At 31.6% G+C, this 22,779-nt stretch overlaps 3 protein-coding genes across 3 annotated transcripts; all 3 read right to left on the reverse strand.

The window, feature by feature from the left end:
• Positions 1 to 1,175: 1,175 nt before the first annotated feature.
• Positions 1,176 to 2,204, reverse strand: LOC124943774 (F-box/kelch-repeat protein At1g15670-like). Its single transcript, XM_047484245.1, has one exon. It carries the CDS (start codon positions 2,202 to 2,204, stop codon positions 1,176 to 1,178), a length of 1,029 nt encoding a protein of 342 aa, XP_047340201.1.
• An 8,272-nt stretch (positions 2,205 to 10,476) lies between these two features.
• On the reverse strand, positions 10,477 to 11,487 carry LOC124943775 (F-box/kelch-repeat protein At1g15670-like). The gene has a single exon (XM_047484246.1). The coding sequence runs from the start codon at positions 11,485 to 11,487 to the stop codon at positions 10,477 to 10,479; it is 1,011 nt and encodes a 336-aa protein (XP_047340202.1).
• A 6,489-nt stretch (positions 11,488 to 17,976) lies between these two features.
• LOC124943776 (F-box/kelch-repeat protein SKIP20-like) lies at positions 17,977 to 18,987 on the reverse strand. Its single transcript, XM_047484247.1, has one exon. The coding sequence runs from the start codon at positions 18,985 to 18,987 to the stop codon at positions 17,977 to 17,979; it is 1,011 nt and encodes a 336-aa protein (XP_047340203.1).
• Positions 18,988 to 22,779: the final 3,792 nt, after the last annotated feature.

Here is a 22,779-nt window from a genome sequence, read left to right on the forward strand (position 1 = left end):
TTTCTCTCTATATATATATATCATTCAATCAATAGGTGAGTCATAATTCCAATAAATTAATTATAATTGTCAATGGCGAGTTTACTTTTTAATGTTAATACTTTATGTGTTTATTTTATTTATTAGTTTAGATCCTTGATTAGTGAAATTATAATAATATACTTTATGTGAAATAAGAATGTTAGTTTATCGAAGTGAGGAGATGGTTGAATGTGAAATTATATTGATGGTAAAATATGTGATGAAATTGGTGGGTGGGTAAATGACATTCATGAGATTAGAGGTCGATTGGAATGGATGATTAAAATATGCAATGAAATTAGTGGTTGGGTAGATGACATTCAAGATATGAGATGAGATTATTTAAAGTTTGTTGATTTGACTAAAGTGAAAGTGTAAGGTCACGAAATTAGAGGTCAATTGAGGTGAATAAAAATATGAAATGAAATGGTTGGTTAGTCATAGTAAGGTTAAGTAAGTCAGATTGTTTATTATAAAATATGTGAGAAGTGGGTTGTTTGACTTAAGTGAAAGTAAAGTCTTGAAATGAGAGGTCGATTGAGTTTTAGTGGATAAAATTGTGGAATGAGATGGTTGGTTAATCGAAGTGAGTATGCCATACAATGAGAGGTTGATTGGAGATTGGTCGACCAAAGTGAGGATAAAATAGATTGGTAATGTACCAAAGAGAAAGTTTAAGGTCAAAATATAAGAGGTATAATTAGGGTGGATAAATAGAATAAGATATGGTTGGTTCATCGAAGTAAGTAAGGTCATACAATGAGAAGTCGATTGGGGGAGGGGGTTGATGGGTCAAAGTGAGGGTAAAAGAGATTGGTAATGTTAGATCAAAGATTCAAAGAAGAAATACAATATGTCATAGGTTTTCAACAAACCCTATGTATCTAATTCAAGACGATTCAAACAAAGACTCTTCACAAAAAGTCGGAATCAATCATCATGAGACAATACACAATAGAGACAACTTGGAGCAACATTAGGTTTGATCACCCTCAATTCTATAAGCCATTCAAATTCAACTTCTAACTAGCAACATTTCATCATTCCCGACATTTAACTAGAGACAATCAATCAAATAAAATTCAAATTCCAAATTATAATCTGAAATTGAAATAGCAAAATATATTCAATGTTAACAAGAAAAAAAATACAATTTAAACCTCTACACAACAACTTGTTCTAACATGTGTAGCAAACTCGGAACTAATTGGATGTATTTGTTCAAAATTACCATATTGAGACCGCATAAAAAATAATCCTTCCCATCTTTCTTTCCAATAATATTTGCCTTCATTGTCGAAACCCGTGGTGACCGTGACCATTACTAAACTTTGTGCACCCAATTGGAGTCGAGAAAAGTGTGCTATGATAATCGAGTTCAACTCTGGCAACTCCATCAGCAACTCATGGAATTCAAACTTATGGCAGCAATCAGGACACGAGGAGTCATTAGTTTGTTCCAAATCCAATTCAACTAGTCTCCATTTTCCAGTTTGAAAATGGTATACCTCTGCACTATGTTCATTTTCAATGTGGTTTGTGTTGCAACAATTTAAAACCCATAATTCGTCTCCAATTACCTTCAACTCATGACACCGACTTAGCTTTTGACTCATCTGAGGCAACTCGGTCCACTCGTCCTTCCTCATATCATACTCCCAAACCGAGTTGGATTTGTTACCATTGGAAACTCCGACAAATATCTGACCATCAAAATCTACCAGGAAGAAGAATGGCCAAACTGACGGCAAGTCCTTGCCTTTCCACCATCGCTGAGTCAAAAAGTCCCACACGAACAAGGAAGTCCTATGGTCACGACCATGGTTAATCACGACGAGTTTTCCGTTAGAGCTAGCAATCTGAATTGACTCATAAAATCCAAGTATGACATTAGGGATCGAGGGAAGTCGGTTCCACTCCAGACTCATCGGGTCTAACACGCTGATAGCAAAATTGAAGACTGAATTAGAACCCAGTGGCGAAGGAAGAGGATGCTGAAGAAAGCAAGCGAGTTGATTCGTATATCCGAGTTGTTTCCTCATCCTGTAAAAATGACGAGATTGTAGAAGACGACGCCATTTACGACAAACCCACGATGCGGAAATTAAGTCCTTGTAGTGAAGCCGAACAAGACATTGAAGAACCAGATCTTCTGTCAAATCGTCTATAGTTTGTTCTTCCATGGTAATTTCGTGTGTAATGGATACAGGGGGAGAAGAAAGATCATATAAATTTGGTTTGAAGGTTGTATTTGCCTTTATTTTATTTTATTTTATTTTATTTTATTTTATTTCATTTTTTTAATAAAAAATAATATTTACTTATTTGATACATGATTTATTTTTTCAAATATTAAAATAAATTATATTTGACAAAAACAAAAATATTAAACAATTTTTCAATAACATTATTTAAAATTATTATCAAAAAAATATTTTTTCATACACTCTTTATTTAATAAAAAATATTAAAAAAAAGTTAACTTAAAAAAAAATAGTCACAGATTTGATTCCATTTTAAAATGATTTAAATAGAATCTTAGAAGCATGCATGAGCCAAACTAATAACCCGAACCGATAGTTTATCAATTTATCGGTTAAACGATTCGGTTTACGGTTAAACTATTTTTTTTTACCCGTAATTAGTAATAACTTTATTATATATTTATAATTTATATTAGTTAATTTTATAAATATTAGATATATTATAAATAATATTTAATAATTTATATATATATATATATATTAATTGTTTTTAAATTTTAAATTATAATTTGTATAGAATTATTTAAAAAAAATTAATTTATATAATTATTAGTTTTAAAAATAGAGACTCTTAAACTATATTATAATATTATAATAATATAATATATTATAAAATATTTCTAAATATATGTATTATATTATAAAATATTTCTAAATATATGTATAAAATATATTATAATATATTATATTAGGACAATAATATAATATATTATAACATAGACAAAATGAGAATAATATATCGGCAGAAACAAGATTTTTTTAAAATCCTTTCCTAAATTTAATATTTAATTTAGAAAATAAATTATTGATATATTGGGCTAGTTTTTTATAATTTTAAAAAATAATTCATAAAATTTTAATTTAATACAATCACATCATTTATATAGAATAAAAGTAAAATACTTGCACTTACTATTTAAAAAATTCCAAACTAATCGTGACATCAATTATATATAAATCCTTATAAACACCTCAATATTTTGAATGAGCCTAGAATTTTATTAAAACTACTCATTTATATTGTTTCAAAATATTTCTAATATATGTGAGTGAGATTAAATAGGTAATTGGATAGAATTTTATCATATTTTGTGATGGAAAGATGTATTCTAAAAAACATAACATTTTTCAAAATAATTTGTATAAAAGATGATTAAAACAAAAAAAAATTGAAATAACAAAGCAAGACAATTTTAGCGTGAAAAAATCTCTCTTCAAATTGAGAGTAAAAATTACGGGACCTGAACAAACCACTTAACAATCCACTATCATCAACAAAATTATAATTAAGGGTTTACTCTAGATATAACCAAACTAGAGTCTAATCAAATGCATCAATATCACACAACAATCTTAGTAAATAACAACAAAGAACGGAAAAAACAAGATCAACTAACCTTATCAATTTTGCATTCTAGTTTTCTCTTGAAACTAACTTAGAAGCTTCAGAAAACAGATCTTCACCATTCAGAACGTAGCCCAGAAATGACCAACAAGCTATCATTGTTTGAAGCTGGTCAAACGGTGCAAACTCGAGCAAACGAAAATCTTCTCAAGCTATTACCTTTAAGCTCTTGAATATGGTTATGCTCTGTTCTCTCTTGTTGTTCTCAAAACTCAATTGACCTGAATGAAAAATAATCTCCCTTCATATTATATATACTCTAAGCCTAAATAAAGTTCACATCAAGTTGGGTGTCTCCAACTAAGAGGATAAAACTCAACAAACTCCCCCAACCGACTAGTTGGAGGACAATGTCAACCCAAAAATTGAGCGACATAACTCAAACTTGGGGGCCACTATTCAAGAGAATACTATTATCCCCCATTACATAGTCCATTGGCGCCACCTCACCCCCACCATCTTAGATCATCTATGTCATTCCGTAATTGTAAGTTAATCGTTTTTAATATACATTTCCGTTTGAAATTAATAATTTGTTTCTTATAAATCTTTTATATTTTAGGATAAATTTGATAGAATATTGAGAGTTATCGAGACGACACTTTGAGACACACGAAAATAAGGTGAGAGGATTGGCAGTACGAAATAAATGTCAACAATATAAGGTCTCACAATGGAAATGTGAATGCAATCAGGGAGAATAAGCCGAATGAAATGACCCATAAAGATTGGGAGTGGCTGCTTGAGAACCATTATTTTATCGATAAATTTCAAGTTTCTTCTTTTAAATTTTATACTTAATATAAAAATTTTAATCTAACATTATATATATTTATTGCATAAAAGAAGCACTATCAGCATAGAAAAAATATGTACATCGGTCTAGTAGCAAAACATTCACACAACTGTAGCGAGAAATTGTAAGACTTATATTTTTAACTTTGTTTTTAAATAAATTAAAATCGAACTTTCAATCTTAGTGAGTGCTAGAAGAAACAACTCCAAGTTATGAAGATTTCTTTTTGGAGACTAGGACCAAAAATGATAAATTTGTTGATTCGAATGTATTAGAGAAACAGAGAAAGTGTTAAGTATAAAATATGTTTACTTTACATTTTATCAATTATTGGCATTAACATATTTTAGTGTAGGATGAGCTGAGACATATGCGAGTTGAATGTCCCGACATTTTTAATGTTAATTTGGTTGAAGGAGATTTTGGCCTTCAAGACAAGGAAAAAATTCTTGCGATGGGATCAGATTTAGCTTCCCAAGTTTAAGGGCTAAAGCAGTCCAAAAAACAACTCCTCCAAGATAATTTGACAATGCAATGAAGGCTCGATGATTTAGAGGACATAATGAGTGACTCACAAAAGACGTTGGAAGAGAGGATGAGAAAAGAACGGGCAAATATGGAAGACAAGATGAGGGAGGAGTGGAAAGAACGTGCATATATGGAAGACATGGTGAGGGAGGAGATGGCCGAGATGATGCGTCTTATGTCGCAGTTTATGTGTGGTAGTTCATTAATGAATCCTACAGTATTTGCACAATTTATTAATGTCGGTCAATCATCGGGCCAATGTTCATCCATGACAATTCCACCCGTGCAACCCTAACAATAACAAGACGACGATGATTCTAGGGAAGAAGACACAGATTAAATAAGGTAATTATGATTATTATTTTGTGTTTGTTTAAGTACCTTTGTTATGTATAATTAGAATTTAAATTTTGGTGTAGTACTAAACAATTATTTTTATAAGATTTTTAATATGGTTTAATTTTAGTTCAATTTCATATATTTTATTTATAATTTAATTATATTTCTATTTTAGGGTTTGTAATTTTATTAAAATATATATTTTAATTAAATTCCCTATATCGATTGGTTATCGGTGTTTCTAGACATTCTCAATACCGATGGGTTAATAACGAATTGGTGTTTCTCGATGTTCCATATACCAATTGATTAATAACAAATCGGTGTTTCTCATTCTCTACACTAATACTGATCGGTTAATAACTAATAATTTTTTAAAACTAAACTCATTTAAATTTTTTCAAAATCAAATATTTAATTTCAAACTTCTATAATTTTTCTATCCATTGTGTTAATTCCAATCTTAATTTAAGATTTAATTTTCAACTTTCACAATTTCAATCTACAAAGCATTACATCATCTAATTCATTATCATCACACCTCAATAAATTTTTACCTCACTAATTTTGAATAGGCTCAAGATCAAATTATCATTAATCAAGCTTTCTTTAATTAATTTGACTGAATAATAAAGTTACCATACACATTTGAACCCTAAATATATGTGAGATTAAATGGGTATTTGAATCGATTTTTATCATATTTTGATTACAGATTATTTAGATCCGCAAACTTAGTGTTCTAAAATAAAAAAAAAAAAAAATATGTTGCACACATTACTTCCATAACTAGGTACCTATATATATGCAATTAATTATACATCTGTTCATTTGCTATATTAAAAATGGATCGATAATTGTTTTATCGGATTTAATATAGCAACTAATGAAGTGCAACAAAAGGTTCAAATTTATTTCCTTGCATATATAGCGATACTTTTAGTATTTGGCAAATTGTTTTAATATTTAGTCAAGCGTTTTTGTTTTTTTTTTTGTTTTTTTGGTATAATATTATTTGTTCAAATATTTATAATATTAGAATATCATATTATTTTTGTATGAAATCTGGCATGTTTAATTAAATATATTAATTTTTATAAATAATTATAAATTACAAATTTCAATTATCATAAACCATGAAACATAAAAACAAACTTTATATTTCACAATTGTCCATATTCTTGGAGAATTCCGGTTCATTATTGTATTTTGGGTGAATTTCACTAAATACTTGAGATTGCATAATTTTCTTATTGATTGGATTCATATCAAGGTATTGGGGCTTGAAAAGGCCAAAAACAACTTGTTTCTTAATAATGTTATGAAATAGTATTTTGGTGTGATTGTGTGGACCAAAAAAATACAAATCTTTTTAAGAACAAGATATAATGAAGATCAAATGTGGAGGGATATAGTCATTGATGGTCATGCCCTTATTCATACGTGGAAGAGAATACCTACAAATTCGGAAAATTGAGAATTATATCAAAATTGATCCATCAATTTTTAAGAAGTCACCAAATTTTCAATGATTAAGGCGAGCTAGATTTCTTAAAGATTGTTTGTAAGCTTATTGCGGTTTAATTCATTTTGTCCAGTATCCATTTCTTTTTAAAATTAAAATAAATATTTGTTTTTCTCTAATCCATAAATTAATGTAGTTTTTTTTTCATTAAGTCGTTTTATAAAACATATATATTCATTCTAATTAATTTCAAAAGTCAACAATAAAACTCATACAACCAGAAAATCATCAATTAATTATCAAAAACACTTGACAGTGCTGCATATGTTAGCATCAATACATATATAATTAGAGGAAACAAAAATATTGAAGAAATGTTTATTTTTTTGGAATTTTTAAAATAGGATGAAATTTATGTGAATCAACGCAAATATATATCTTGGATATATTTCGTGAAACATGACTTATTTCTTCTAAACCAGAAAGTTTACCAGTGATGAAAGGAATCAAGTTAGAAGAAAAGGGACGTGATTTGTTATATGATCCTGAGAAATTCAGAAGGTTCATCGGTCGACTTATATACCTTAACTTCACTAGACCGGATATTTCCTTTAGTGTCCAACAATTGAGTCAATACATGCATCAACCGAATGTATTACATTGGAATTCAGTATTAAGGGTTTTAAAATATCTTAAAGGTAACATTTTGTTGGGATTTTTTAATCATACAATTAAAGCTAACAAAATTATTGAGTTTTTTTCAGATGTCGATTGGGCAAATTGCTCAGATAATCGCAAGTCTTTGATAGAATTTTGCATAAAGCTGGGTGATTCAATCGTCTCATTGAAAACCAAAAAACAAACTACTGTTTCAAAGTCAAGTTCTTAGAGTATCACAACTTAGCTTCTTCGGTATGTGAGCTTGTTTAGATTTTATATATCATGGTTGATTTGAAAGAAATTATTAAACTGTCAATTACAATGTGATGTGATAACCAAGAGCAGAATTTCAGGACCATTCTAAGGCCATACTAATGGAAAGATATTTTACAGTATTCCCAAAATCTTGTTTTTCATGAAAGAACAAAACATTCAGAAATTGACTGTCACATTACAAGGGATAAATTCAAAGAAGGTTTTATTGTACCAAGACACATTTATTATGCTGATTTCTTTACAAAGGCCTTTGATCCTGTTCGATTTTAAATGTTGTTGTCCAGGTTAAACCTCAAATTTGAAGGGGGAGTGCTAAATGTATGATTTCTGTTTACATAATTAGGTATGCCTATATATGTTATTGAATCTATAATTGAATTATGTTTAACTATAATTTATACATTGACATTATTATGTTTGTTGCTAAGTTATAAAGCAGGATATTAACTAAATATTTAATTTATACATTAGCTAAAACAATAGGAACCAATGTAATATTTTTAACCTATATAAAAGAGAGGCAGCCCTTTAAGATCTACTACTTTTTACTAATTCTCATTTCATCTAAAACCCAATTTCTCTCTAACTTAATTATGGTTCTTCTTCTACTAAAATCTCTTCAATCATAATACTTCATTCTTTTTATTCCTCTAACTCTTCCTACATATATAATAATATTTATTATGAGATTGTCAGGTCTTGCAAGATAGCTATACCTGGATCAAGTATAAACACAGTTACACAGGTTAAACACGTTGGATCTATCCATTAATAAAAGTTTGAATGAATGAAAGACTGAAAGGGGAAGGGTTTTTTCTATCTTCATGATTAATTCATTCTTGTTGATCTCACTTAAAATTTATTCTTTTTATTCTTCTATTTCTTCTCTTTTTCTCTATCCAACTACGTTATATCCCTCTTCTAGCCTAGCGTCAACATGGAGTTGATATCCTCAACCTCCTGAGGTCCTATGTTCGAGCTCATCAGACGACAAGTTCCGTTGCCTAGTTAAATGGTTAAGTGTGTTTGCGAGCTATATGCTTAACCCGTAAGAATTAGTCGCACTCTATAGAAGAAATTCTTAAAAGACTAAATATCACGTGTTCGATTCTACTTAAAATACTTAAGTAGAAGGAAAAGTTATGACTATTTTGAAAGTAATTGTTTTATTAAGTTATGTTTCAAAACAATATCTCATATATATCTCACCAAGTAATTCAATAAATGTAGTGTAATTAAACTTTTTATTTAGAATTTTTTTTAATTGATATACTTTTTTAAATATAAGTGTGCCCAATTGAACAGAGAATTCAAGAATTTGGTTAGAACTTAAAATTAGAATTTTGAATCAAGACAAATCACTCCATATATCATATTTAATATTCTTTTTATTGCATATTTTTATACTTGAACTCATTAATATGATGATATAAATTAATGCACTCTGATATATGAATCTCCACATAGATCATGACATATATTCTCTTTTCAATTATATCATTACTCAAATATATAAATAATTTGAAAACTTGATTTAGTAAGAAAATTAGTGATTAAGTTTTAAATTAGTTAAACTTAATAGATAACTAGATGTATTAGAAAAATGTAACTCTATCTTAAATAACAAACACTATCTCACCACATCTGTTTTTCATTCAATATTTGTCAATAAAGTGATAACTGATAACTATATATTTTCATTGTCACCAATTGAACACCAAATAATTTATTATTCATTTCAATATATCACTCTCCGATTTCCTATTGTTCTAGGGTTCTATACACAAATCTTATATTATATCAAAATGGAGATAAATGGATCCAATTAAAAATTTAGATCATAATTTTAAATCAAAGATTCAAAGAAGAAGATGTTCTCAATAACCCTAGGTATCTGATGTAGGAATTTTCTTTAGTCCTAAATTCATGATTCTAAACAAATACATATTAGATTTCTTTTCTTTCAGGCTTTAATCTATAATCTTATAGATCGATAATATCTAACATTGATGAATCACAATCCTAATACATAAATTTCTCTATGTCCATAAGTTGATTAAACAAGCGGAAGCGTACCTGAATTCATGATTAAGATCTTTGAGTTTGGGTTTGCTCTTCCAATTCTACAAGCGGTTTTCTCCCTTCTTCTCTCTTACGATGGAGGTTAATGAGAAAATGAAAACTGGCTACTTGTGAATCGGGGAACCACAACCCTTTTATATTTATTTATTTATTATTTAACCATCATAAATAATAAATAAATTGACGGTTTCTACACATAATAAATCGTACCATACTAATAACCAAACATGACTTAGCCCAATAACCAAAATACTTTAGTGGATCACTTTATCAATTGGGTTCTGAATAGACAATAGCCCAAACACATTATTTATATATATTAGTCCAATAAATCTAACATCTGATTCAAGTAGATTCAAACAAAGACGATTTTCAAAATGTTAGTGGAGATATATGACAAAGGTAGCACAATAATACTGATCCAATGTGGAGAAAATACTCAATAGAACCAACTAATTTTATTGGAGCAACAATAAGTTTGATCACTCCTCAATTCTAACTCATTCAAATCCAACTTCTAACTAGCAACATTTCATCATTCCCAACATTTATTTAGACAATCAATGGAATGAAATCAAAACTCAAAACTATAATACGAAATACCAAAGTGTATTCAAAGTTAACAAGAAAAAGATACAATTTAGAATTCTACACAACAACTTGATCCAACAAAGCCAGCAAACTCGGAACTAACAGGCTGTATTCTTTCAAAATTACCATCTTGAGACCGCATAAAAAATAATTGTTCCCAACAATAACTGCTTCTATGGATGGCCTTGACCATTACTAAACTTTGTGCACCCAATTGGAGTCGAGAAAATTGTGCTATGAACTTCGAGTTGAACTCTGGTAACTCCTTCAGAGACTCATCCAATTCAAAAGTAGTGCAGCAATTAGGACACGAAGAGTCATTAGTTTGTTCCAAATCCCATTCAACTAGTCTCCATTTTCCAGTCTGAGGATGGTATACCGCTGCAGTATGTTCATACAAGAAAATATGTTTTATCATGCAACCATTTAAAACCCATAATTCGTCTCCAATTATTTGCAGCTCAGGGAACTGACTTAGCTTTTGACTAAACTGAGGCAACTCGGTCCACTCGTCCTTCCTCATATCATACGCCCAAATCGAGTTGGATTTATTACCTTTGTACACTCCGATGAATATCTGACTATCAAAACCCACCACGAAGAAGAATGGCCAAACTGACCGCAAGTCCTTGCCTTTCCACCATCGCTGAGTCACAAAGTCCCAGACGAACAAGGAAGTCGCAAGGTCATCATGACCATCGCAAATCACAACGAGTTTTCCGTCAGAGCTAGCAATCTGAGTTGACACAGAAAACCCATTTATGAAAATAGGGACAGGGGGAAGTCGGTTCCACTCACGACTAATCGGGTCTAACACGTTGATAACAAAATTGAAGACTGACTTAGAACCGGGTGGCGGAGAACGAGGATGCTGAAGAAAGCAAACGAGTTGATTCGTATATCCCAGTTGTTTCCTGATCCTGTAAAAATGACGAGTTTGTAGAAGACGACGCCATTTACGACAGACCCACGATGCAGAAATTATGTCCTTGTAGTGAAGGCGAGCAAGACACTGAAGAACCAGGTCTTCTGTCAAACTATCTATAGTTTGTTCTTCCATGGTAATTTCGTACTTAATGTCAGTGAGAAGAAATTATAAAAATTTGGTTTTAAAATTAGGCTTGTGAAAATATGTTACACATATGTGATATAATTGCCTTTATTTTATTTTATTTTATTATAATATTTTTATTAAAAATAATATTTATTTATTTGATACATGATTTATTTTTTCAAATATTAAAATAAATTATATTTGACAAAAACAAAAACAAACAAATAATTTTCAATAACATAATTTAAAAAGAAAGAAAAAATCCATCCACTTCTTATTTAATTAAATTAGTCTGAAAAAAGTTGACTAAAGAGAAAAAAATTTTAGAAATATAGACTTTACAAATATATTATGATGTTAGAATATATTATATTATAAAATATTTTTAAATATATATATATATATAAAATATATTATAATATAATATATTATATAATAATAATAATATAATATATTATAATATAGAAAAAAATAGAGAATAATATATGACTTGGCGCAAATAAAGATTTTGGAAAACAATTATTTAATAAATTTAATGCTTTATTTTAAAAATAAATGATCCGTTCTCTATTAAACCTGGTTAACCGATCGTAACTAGTATAATCAAAACTGGTAAAATCGATACTAGTACCGATCAGTTTGTAAAATAAGAGGTAAGTCAAACTTAACTAGAACCGATTAACTGGCCGTTAATCGGTTAAATTGTAGGATGACACAGTGATGAGCAGGTATAGGATCCAACAAGACGGGAGGTACGAAGTCATGGAATGATAGAACAGAACGGCCGACAGCTACTTGTAGCCTATTCGTGAACACGCGAAATAGGGGATTTCCTAAGACCTTCTTCCTTTTACGGGATCTGATTTGACACACTTGAATGAAAGACCGGGATTTGGGTTAGTTACAAGGCTCTTACTGGTTTAGGGCTGAAAGACAGAGAACACATTAGAGAAAAGTCTAGCAACTTCGGTGTCAGGAAAGAAAGCTACGGAAATAGTTCTTTCGTATGAAATAGGTTACGGCTCGGCTTGATGCTTGACTATTGATTAACCGGAATAGGACCTGCTATTTCTTCCTAATTTAAAAATAAAAAAAAATCATTTAATACAATCACATTTATACCGAATAAAAGTAAAATTCTCGTACTTAAATTAAAAAAATTCTAAAATTAATCATGACATCAATTATATATAAATCTTTATAAGTATATAATGAAATTGTTTTAATTAGATTTAACACCACAATATTTTGAATGAGCCTAATAATTTTATCAAAACTAAACTTATTTATAATGATTCAAAATCAAATATATATTATAGACAACTCAAATAATCTTTTCATTTCAATATTATTTTAAATTCAAACTTCATCTATGATTTCTCAACCCCAATGTGTTCATTTCAATCTTAATTTAAGATTTAAATTTCAGCTTTCAAGATTTCGAAATCTAATTTATGAAGCATTGCATCATGTAATTCATTATAATCACCCCTTAAAAAAATTAATTTTTAAATTATTCTTAATTAAACCATCTTTAATTAATTGGCTGAATAATAGGGTTACAATACACATGAACCCTTGAGTGAAAGTAAATGAATACTTGAATCGATTTTTATCATATTTAGATTACGAATTATTTAGATCTGCAAACTTAATTTTCGTATATAAAAGAGAAAAAAAATACCATACATTTCTTCCATAGCTAGGTACCTATATATGCAATTAATTATACATATGTTTATATTTTTTTCATACTGAGAAAATTTTAAAAGTCAACAATCATATGATTAACTTTCTTATTATGTGAATTGAGCGTATTGAATTCGATAAGGTTTTACAATCGTCACACCGTTTTACTCCAAATATTTTTTCATTATTATTAATGTTTTGTCGGATACAAATATAATATTTAAAAAAAAAAGCAGTTCTATGATAAAATTATTATTTTTATATATTTTATAAAAATCAATCATGTTTGTTAAAAACGTTTTCAAACAAAATTTATATAACTTCAAATGAAAACCGAACTATTTAATTGGTAAAAAATCGGTTAACCGAAATCACTAGAACCGTTTAACCAAGAAATCGATAAAATGAAACCAGTAAACTATCATGCAGTTCGATTAACGATTTTTCGGTTTTTTTTGCACGGACCTATTTATGCATGCATTAACAACATTTCTATTGAGAATATTTACATCAACAAACATAATTTTAAAAAATGATGATAATAACATCACAAGAATAAAATACCAAATTTACACTCAGAGCACCTAAAAATATTATGAAAGAAAAAAAATGAAGGAAAAGAAAACCATCTAAGATAAGTGATTTTCTAATAAAATAAAATCATTTTTCATACACTAAGGCATCTATCTTTAAGATATAAAATAAAAATAAGAAGAAAAAAATTAATTTTCCTTTTTAATATGAAAAATAAATAAGACAATGTTCTTGTAAACACTAAAAATCAACACTCCAATTTATAAAATTAATATAATTATTTTGAAACAAATAAGATCAAAATAATTAACTCTATCGCCAAAAACCTATTTAAAATAATTAATTTTGATTAATTAATGTGTTAATTAATCAAATTAATTAAGAGTTAAGGCCGAAATAAAAAATAAATTATTTAAGATAAATGTTATACCCATATTATCCCAAAATAATTTTAGAAAAATTAAATAATTTAGAGTGAATTTTGTATCCAATTCACCTAAAAGAATTATTTATTTAAATCTTAAAAATATAAAAAAAAATAAAAAAATAATAATATAAATTGGTAAAATATTTTCTACATTTATTTTAATATTTTAAAAAATCAAATTTAAGGCTAAGGTGAAAGAAAAATTAATTTTAAACAAACCTTAAGATTTTAAATATATATATATATATATTATAGTAATATATATATATATATATATATATATATATATATATATATATATATATATTAGTAATATATATTAGTAATCAGGTGTAGTCAAAATTGAGAAAATAAGCTACAACTGAAAATTGGACCCTTAGATGAGCATTGGGAACTCATCCAACAGCCCAAGTGTTTCCACACAGCAGGTTGTAGTCGAGAAAGCGCGTACGCGAAGCAGCCAAGCAAGACACGGTCGATAGCTAGAACGCTAACGGACGGCTCAAACGCTGACGAAATGCCAACGGAACGCGTCCCAACATCAAAACGACGTCGTTTGGATAAGCTTGAACAACCATGTTGATTTTGTTTTTTTGGAATTCCCTCGTTCGTCCAATAAATCAACTCATTTAGAGGCCAAAATTATCACGCTGAGATCGTGGTCATTTCCCCTATGCCTGTAGGCTTCGTCACAGCCTACTCCGACAAATGGGTTAAAGAACAACCAAAATACCATAAATAGATTTTGGTTGATTTAAGCCACTAGGCTTCGTGAAGTGACTTAGGAATGCTATAAATAGCTTCCTCAACTCATTCCCAAATCCCAAGCCAAACAACCAACACAAAATCCTCATATCAAGAAAAATCGAAATCCGCCATTAAAGCTTAATAACTTCGGATTTTTCGAAATTTTCGTTTAAGGCTTAGAAAATCGGATCTAGAAAGCTTACATAAGGATCAATGAGTGTTCTCTAATCCTTGGTGTAATCCGCCCCCGTCTGGTTTGGTACGCTTGATTATGATGTGTGTCTCTTCTCCATCTTTTCGTGTTATTTGGAACGGGGAGAAGTTCTTTTCTCCGCCCCATCACTAGCAGTTGGGGTTCAGCCACCATTCTAACTAAGGATCCTTGTGGTTCCGGAGGATCCAGCTATAGGAGAACTAGGAACGGAGAGCTTTCCTCCCTTTTCCGCCCGACTCTTTGGTCTTAAGAATGCTGGTTTTAAGAATGAGTGATTGCCCTTCTCCGACCCTTACCAACATTTCAATATTTGTTGTTTCAATATTTCAATAATGCTAAAACCTATACACATGATTAAGACTAGAAGAATAATTGGTTAAACACTCAAACGTGATACAACTATTTTTCTAAAAAGCCAAGTTTATAAAGTAGAGACTGTTTTGAACAAGTATGGAGGACATAGCGCGAAAATCATTTCTTGAGTATCACTAAATTTCAAACCAAACGAAACTCTGGTGTAAACTACGTTTTTATACGTATACCATTTTTATTGATTTTCAGAAAATCAATTGGCGACTCGGTCTTTTAAAAATAAAATTCTGTGAATTAATATTGTTGGATCAATTCAAATTGTCATTTGATTAAAACAAATCCCCAGATTATTAAATCGTTTGTATACGATTACTTTTAAAAAGTGTCATATATTATCAAAATCTTTTAAAATAATATCTTATTTTGTAACGATGTTTGGCACGCAAATCAATGTTGATTTTTATTATGTCACTCTAGTCCCATATTGTCACGTTTTATACATGTGCTAAGTTATAGGATCTATGGGAGTCATAGGTAAATCAACCAATGTTGAAAGAAATAAGCATTATACAAAACAAGTTTGTGGTGTTTAGTAACTCATAAAGTGCTATACATGTGAGCAAAAATTCAAGTTTCCATTCACGTTCAAAACACATCCAAAGAAGGTACCATTGAATCCGTGAAGTGCTCGAGAAGAAAGGAGTTATACTTAAAGAAAGTGCATACAGATGAGAACGGGTCAGATATGATGACAAATAGCTTGCAAAGAGTCAAACATGAGATATGTTGTGCCAAAGCCGGAATGGTTCAGGCAGGAGCATCACGATGATGAATGTTTATAGAAACATTCTCCCATGGCTCGGAAGGGGGAGAATTGTTGAGGTGTTCCTTGCCATTGCGGGAGAGTTTTAAATTCTGGGTAAACGGGTCAGGGTTTTCTGTTATGAAAACGGGTTAGAGTATAAATACTTTTTTTGGGTATATTTTCTCATAATACAGTAAAGTTGAGAGAGAGTGAACAGATTTATGATTTTTTCTACTTGTTCTTGTTCTTTGGCTGATCCAGAGTGAGAGGTTGGGGGAGCTTTTGATTGTGGAGGATTCTAATCATTCCTAGTGTAATCACTTCTTTAATTTAAGAGCAGGGCATATAATTTCTACTATTGACATTTCTTTGATTTAGTGAAATTTATCCCTCCCGTGGACGTAGGTCGATTTTGACCGAACCACGTATATTGCGTTGTTATTGCTTTGTGTTATTTCAGTTCTTGGTAATCTGTTTGTCGTCATAAACAATTTGGAAACTAGTTTATTACAGGTTTGATTTCTAAAAAGATTCGTAGTTTTGTTGTTGCAAAACCCAACAGGATACTTTAGTAAGGAAAGTCAAGATTAAAGGTAGGTTAATAATTTGTTTCTTTGTTTATGTAGATTACTAAGATTCTGAAAGGAATTTATAAATTTGAATAAGAAAGAAACAAACCGTGAGGATCGGCGATGAATCTAATGTTGCAATTTCAGTGAAGTTAGAGAGAGGAGACAATGGAAATTTGAAAACAAATGAAGAACGAGACACCATAAGAAGCTTTACACCATAAACGACGGAAAATTAAGAACATTACACAATCCTAAACTCAAACCCAAACTCTAAACTGATCTTAATAATGAGACCATCTATTTATATACTCTGATGTACGAGCATTACATATGTGCGAGAATCATGTAATGCTCGTATGATGATGTGCGAGCATTACAGATGCGAGAATCATGTAATGCTCGTATGATGACGTGCGAACATTACATAATTCTTGTATATGTAATGTTCGCATATCAGCGATAAATGTGTTATCGGGGGCAAAAACGATATTTCACATGACGAAAAGGCCCTTTTTACAAGGTTTATCAAACGTGGCTTTTTCGAATTTCACCCTATTGTGAAGGTCATTTGATCCAATTTTCCTAATTAGATGTATTAAAAAATGTTAACTGTTTAAATAACAACACTATCCCACCACATCTGTGTTTCATCAAATATTTGTCAATAAGTGATAACTGATTACTATATATTTTCAAAATGTCACAAATTGAACACCACAAATTGAGCACCAAGTAATTTATTATTCATTTCAATATATCACTCTCCGATTTACTATTGTTCTAGGGTTCTATACACAAATCTTATATTATATCAAAATGGAGATAAATGGATCAAATTAAAAATTTAGATCATGATTTTAAATCAAAGATTCAAAGAAGAAGATGTTTTCAATAACCTAGGTATCTGATTACAAAGACGATTTTCAAAATGTTAGTGGAGATATATGACTAACAAGTGGTAGCACAATAATACTAATCCAATGTGTAGAAAATACTCAACAGAACCAACTAATTTGATTGGACAACACTAAGTTTGATCACTCCTCAATTCTATCTCATTCAAATCCAACTTCTAACTAGCTACATTTCATCATTCCCAACATTTATTTAGACAATCAATGGAATGAAATTAAAACTCAAAACTATAATATGAAATACCAAAGTGTATTCGATGTTAACAAGAAAAATATGCAATTTAGAATTCTACACAACAACTTGATCCAACAAATCCAGCAAACTCGGAACTAACAGGACATATTCTTTCAAAATTACCATCTTGAGACCGCATAAAAAATAATTGTTCACAACAAAAACTGCTTCTATCAACGACCTGGACCATTACTAAACTTTGTGCACCCAACTGGAGTCGAGAAAAGTGTACTATAAACTTCGAGTTCAACTCTGGTAACTTCTTCAGCGACTCATCCAATTCAAACGAAGTGCAGCAACGAGGACACGAAGAGTCATTAGTTTGTTCCAAATCCCATTCAACTAGTCTCCATTTTCCAGTTTGAAAATGGTATACCTCTGCACTATGTTCACTTTCAATGTGTTTTGTGTTGCAACAATTTAAAACCCATAATTCGTCTCCAATTACCTTCAACTCATGACACTGACTTAGCTTTTGACTCATCTGAGGCAACTCGGTCCACTCGTCCATCATCATATCATACGCCCAAACCGAGTTGAATTCATTACCTTTGTAATCTCCGATGAATATATGACTATCAACACCCACCACGAAGGAGAATTGCAAAATTGACGGCAAGTCCTTGCCTTTCCACCATCGCTGAGTCACAAAGTCCCACACGAACAAGGAAGTTTTCAAGTCACGAACATTGCTAATCACAACGAGTTTTCCGTCAGCGCTAGCAATCTTAGTTGACACAGAAAACCTATTTACGAAATTAGGGATCGGGAGAAGTCGGTTCCACTCCCGACTCATCGGGTCTAACAGGTTGATAACAAAATTGAAGGCTGGATCAGAACCGGGTGGCGGAGATGAAGAAGGCTGAAGAAAGCAAGCGAGTTGATTCGTATATCCCAGTTGTTTCTTGATGCTGTAAAAATGACGAGTTTGTAGAAGACGACGCCATTTACGACATACCCACGATGCGGAAAGTATGTCCTTGTAGTGAAGGCGAGCAAGACACTGAAGAAACAGGTCTTCTGTCAAACCGTCTATAGTTTGTTCTTCCATGGTCATTTTTGTGTCGGACGGATACACCGAGAAGAAATTATATAGATTTGGTTTTAAAATTAGGGTTGTGAAAAAAATGTTATCCATTATCTCGGCCCAATGTGATATATTTCTCTTTATTTTATTTTATTATATATGTTTTTAATAAAAAATAATATTTACTTATTTGATACATGATTTATTTTTTCTTTATATTAAAATAAATTATATTTGACAAAAAAAAATAATAATAAGTAAAAAAATAATTATCAAACAATTCTCAATAACATAATTTTACAAAAAAAAAAAATTTAAAAAATTTCTATCCACTTTTTTTTAATCAAATTAGTATGGTAAAAATAGTTGACTTAAGAGATCAAAAGTTTTCTCTCCAAGAGTGTTTTGAATGAAATTGTGATAAGAAAAATTAAAAAAGTTAATTTTTAAACCGGGCACACATTACGAGTTTTGAATATTTATTTTAAATAATCAAAAAGGGAAAATTGATAAAAAAATTAAGAAAGTTAATTTTCAAACCGGCCACACATTACGAGTTTTGAATATTTATTCTAAATAATCAAAAAGGGAGAAATTGATAAGAAAAATTAAGTAATGTTAATTTTGGAACCGGCCAGAAAAACTAAACAGTTGCTAACTTTCATGTGCAGATACAGATCAAAACCGTATGAACCGGTTGGGGTATCATAAACCGGTTGCTGAAATACTTCAAAGAAACCTACTCCAAGTGATCAAGTCAAAGATCAGAGGAACCGGTTTTCACTCTCTCAAGCGACCGGTCAGCAAAGACAAAAGTTCACATACCAGCCGGATCATACTACACAAAAGACAGAACCGAAAAATTCAAACTTCAAGAGTGACGTAACATGACGAAATAGACGTGTCTCGAAATAATAAAAGAAGATCAGATCCGATCGGAAGCATGCGAGGAAAGCAATGATGCTCTACTGATCCGAAGTTGACAACCTGAAGAGCATGCCCAACACGTGTCCAAATCTGAAAACCGATTACGTCATCATACACTCAGAGCTGTCTGCATGACTGCCAAGTGTTGAGGAAGATGAAACGTGCAAGCAACCTCTCTGCACAGGCGTGATAATGATCAACCAATCCAGAGGAGAGAGAAGAAAATAACCGTTGGATATCATCTATTATAAAAGGAAGATGAAGCATCCTCATTTAATGCAGTACAAGTGAAGTAAATTTTTTAAGCGAATAACATCTTTCTAAGAAAAGCGACAAGTTAGAGAGATAAACTGTTACGATCCAAAACCGGTGTGTTATAAACCGGAAGCTTTGTGTATTGTATTGCGTTGAGTTATTGTATTACATCAAAGAGTGAGTTGGTGTAACCGGCGAGTAGCGAAGTTGGGCTCGACCGACAGTGTTATTGTAACTACAAAAGTTAGTGGAGATCCTTCTCATAACCTGAGAAGAAGGGGTGACGTAGGAGGGTTTGCTCCGAACATCCATAAGAAATCCTTGTCTCGTGTTCTTTCTTTTGCCTTCATTACTTACTTATCTAACCTCAAACCAATTGTACTCCGCAAACCGGTCCACTCATATCCATAAAACCGACTCCTTCTAAAACATCATCTAAGTCGCATACGTTGCTTCAGACTGAAACAGACATTTCCGCCCTTGAACCCGGTTCAAAAGTCTGTGACAGTTTGCGTAGTGCTGAGAACGGTTATAGTCTCTAACCGGACTATCACCAAAGTGTTGTGTGTTGTGTAAGCGGCCACCCTTCTTAAAACCGGAAACACCCCGGTCCTCCAAGGGCGTCCCCGATCCTAACAAGTGGTATCAGAGCCAGGTTCTTAGCACTCAAGCAACCAAAGAAGATGGGAAGCATGACCCACAGCGACAAGCCGCCAATGCTAAACAGCGAAGCGTTTAGCAGTTGGAAGAAACAGATGTATCTACATCTGATTACGTTAGATGATGAGATGAGCCGAGTTCTGAAAGAGGGGTCGATCAAGATCAACAAGGAGGCAGACCAATGGACAAATAAAGATCGAAGACGGAGTAACCTGGACAACCATTGTATGAGGTACATCTACAAGGCTATAGACGACAACACCTTGAACAAAATATCAGAGTGTGAAAATGCAAAGGAAGCCTGAGAAACGATCATTCAGATCCATGAGGGAAACGAAAGAACTAAGGAGAACAAAATCTTGGTAGCTACACAGAAATATAAAAACATCAGGATGAAACCGGGGGAAAACATGAAGGAATTCAGCAACCGGTTCACCAGTGTAGTCAACGAGCTTCAAACACTCGGAAAGAAGTATGACAACCGAGAAGTAATCATTAAATTCTTAAGATCTCTGCCAAGCACTTGGGATATCAAGACCATGGTGATGAGGGAATCGAGCACCCTCGGGCAGATGAAGTTGCATGATGTATTGTTGGGTCAGCTCATTTAGCAGCTGGGCCTAACAAATTAATAAAGCCCATTAGGGCATATTTAATTAAGGAAAAAAAAACACAGCAGTTTTAGATTGGTTTTTCTCTCTCTCTTCCAGCAGTTCTTCCTCCATTGAAGCAGCAATTCCTCCATTGAAGTAGCAGGTTCTTCTTCTGATTTCCTTTATCTCTTCTCCATTTGGTTAGCCATCTTTAATGATGATGATAATGTATGTGAATGACAAGTTAGGATGAGGTCAATTGATAACTTTTGTTAGATTACCTCTAGGCTTGTATTGAACTACATTGTATACCCATTTGATATAGTGGATGATTTAAGTGGCCGAAGTGTCCCGTGGTTTTTACATAATTTGGGTTTTCCACGTAAAATCTTGCTGTCCTACTATCTGTTTTTGATTGTTTGATGCTCAATTGTTTTGGCTGCCTATTTGATTACACAAAAGGGAAAAAGAATTGTTAGGCCTTGTTGTAGCTTGTTTATTTCTGAATTGCTAAACAGGTGCTATTATTCAATTTCTCCAACAAGTGGTATCAGAGCTGAGTTCGTTTGGTGGTGATTCTTGTATAATTCAAATGGAAGAATCGTTGAGCAGTAATGGAACGATGATCAAACTCACAGCTACCAATTACACAATCTGGAAGTCACGGATGGAGGACTTATTGTGTAATTATGATTATGAAGACACTATTTTGGGTGATAAAGGCAAACCAGAGGCTATGACAGATGGAGATTGGAAGAAGCTGAACAGAAAGGCAGTTGGTAAAATCAGGCAATGGGTTGACAACAGTGTGTATCAACATGTGGCTACTGAGGTTAATGCTCATAAAGTGTGGACTATTTTGAGTGAGCTGTATGAGAAGAACAACACTCAAAACAGAGCATTTCTATTTAGGAAGCTTTGCTCGTTGAAATATCAAGATGGGTCTTCTATGTCTGAGCATCTAAATGCTTTTCAGGGGATTCTAAATGAGTTGGCTGCGATAGGAATGAAATTTGATAATGAGCTCCATGCTATGTGTTTGATTAATTCTCTGCCTGATAGTTGGGAAACACTTGTGGTTTCAATTACCAATTCTGTTCCACAAGGTAAGCTCACTTTGAAAATGATGAAAGAGAGTGTGCTGAATGAAGAGGCTAGAAGAAAAGAACAGGGCTTCTCGACTCCAAGTCAGGTGTTCGTGACTGAGAAAAGGGGTAGAAGTAAAAGTAAAACTCCAAAAAATCGCAGTGGCAGTTCAGACAGGTCACGGGGAACATCTAGCTCGAGAAAAGAGATTACATGTTATCATTGTGGCAAGCCAGGACACAAGAAGTATCAGTGCAGATCTTTGAAGCGGGAACAAAAGGAGAATAAGCAAGATGGAAGT

The sequence above is a fragment of the Impatiens glandulifera genome, chromosome 6, assembly GCF_907164915.1.
Source record: "Impatiens glandulifera chromosome 6, dImpGla2.1, whole genome shotgun sequence".
NCBI classification, from domain to species: domain Eukaryota; kingdom Viridiplantae; phylum Streptophyta; class Magnoliopsida; order Ericales; family Balsaminaceae; genus Impatiens; species Impatiens glandulifera.

Excerpts from the sequence above, each read along its gene's own strand:
- LOC124943774 (XM_047484245.1), bottom strand. The coding sequence starts at position 2,204 with ATGGAAGAACAAACTATAGACGATTTGACAGAAGATCTGGTTCTTCAA.
- LOC124943775 (XM_047484246.1), bottom strand. The coding sequence starts at position 11,487 with ATGGAAGAACAAACTATAGATAGTTTGACAGAAGACCTGGTTCTTCAG.
- LOC124943776 (XM_047484247.1), bottom strand. The coding sequence starts at position 18,987 with ATGACCATGGAAGAACAAACTATAGACGGTTTGACAGAAGACCTGTTT.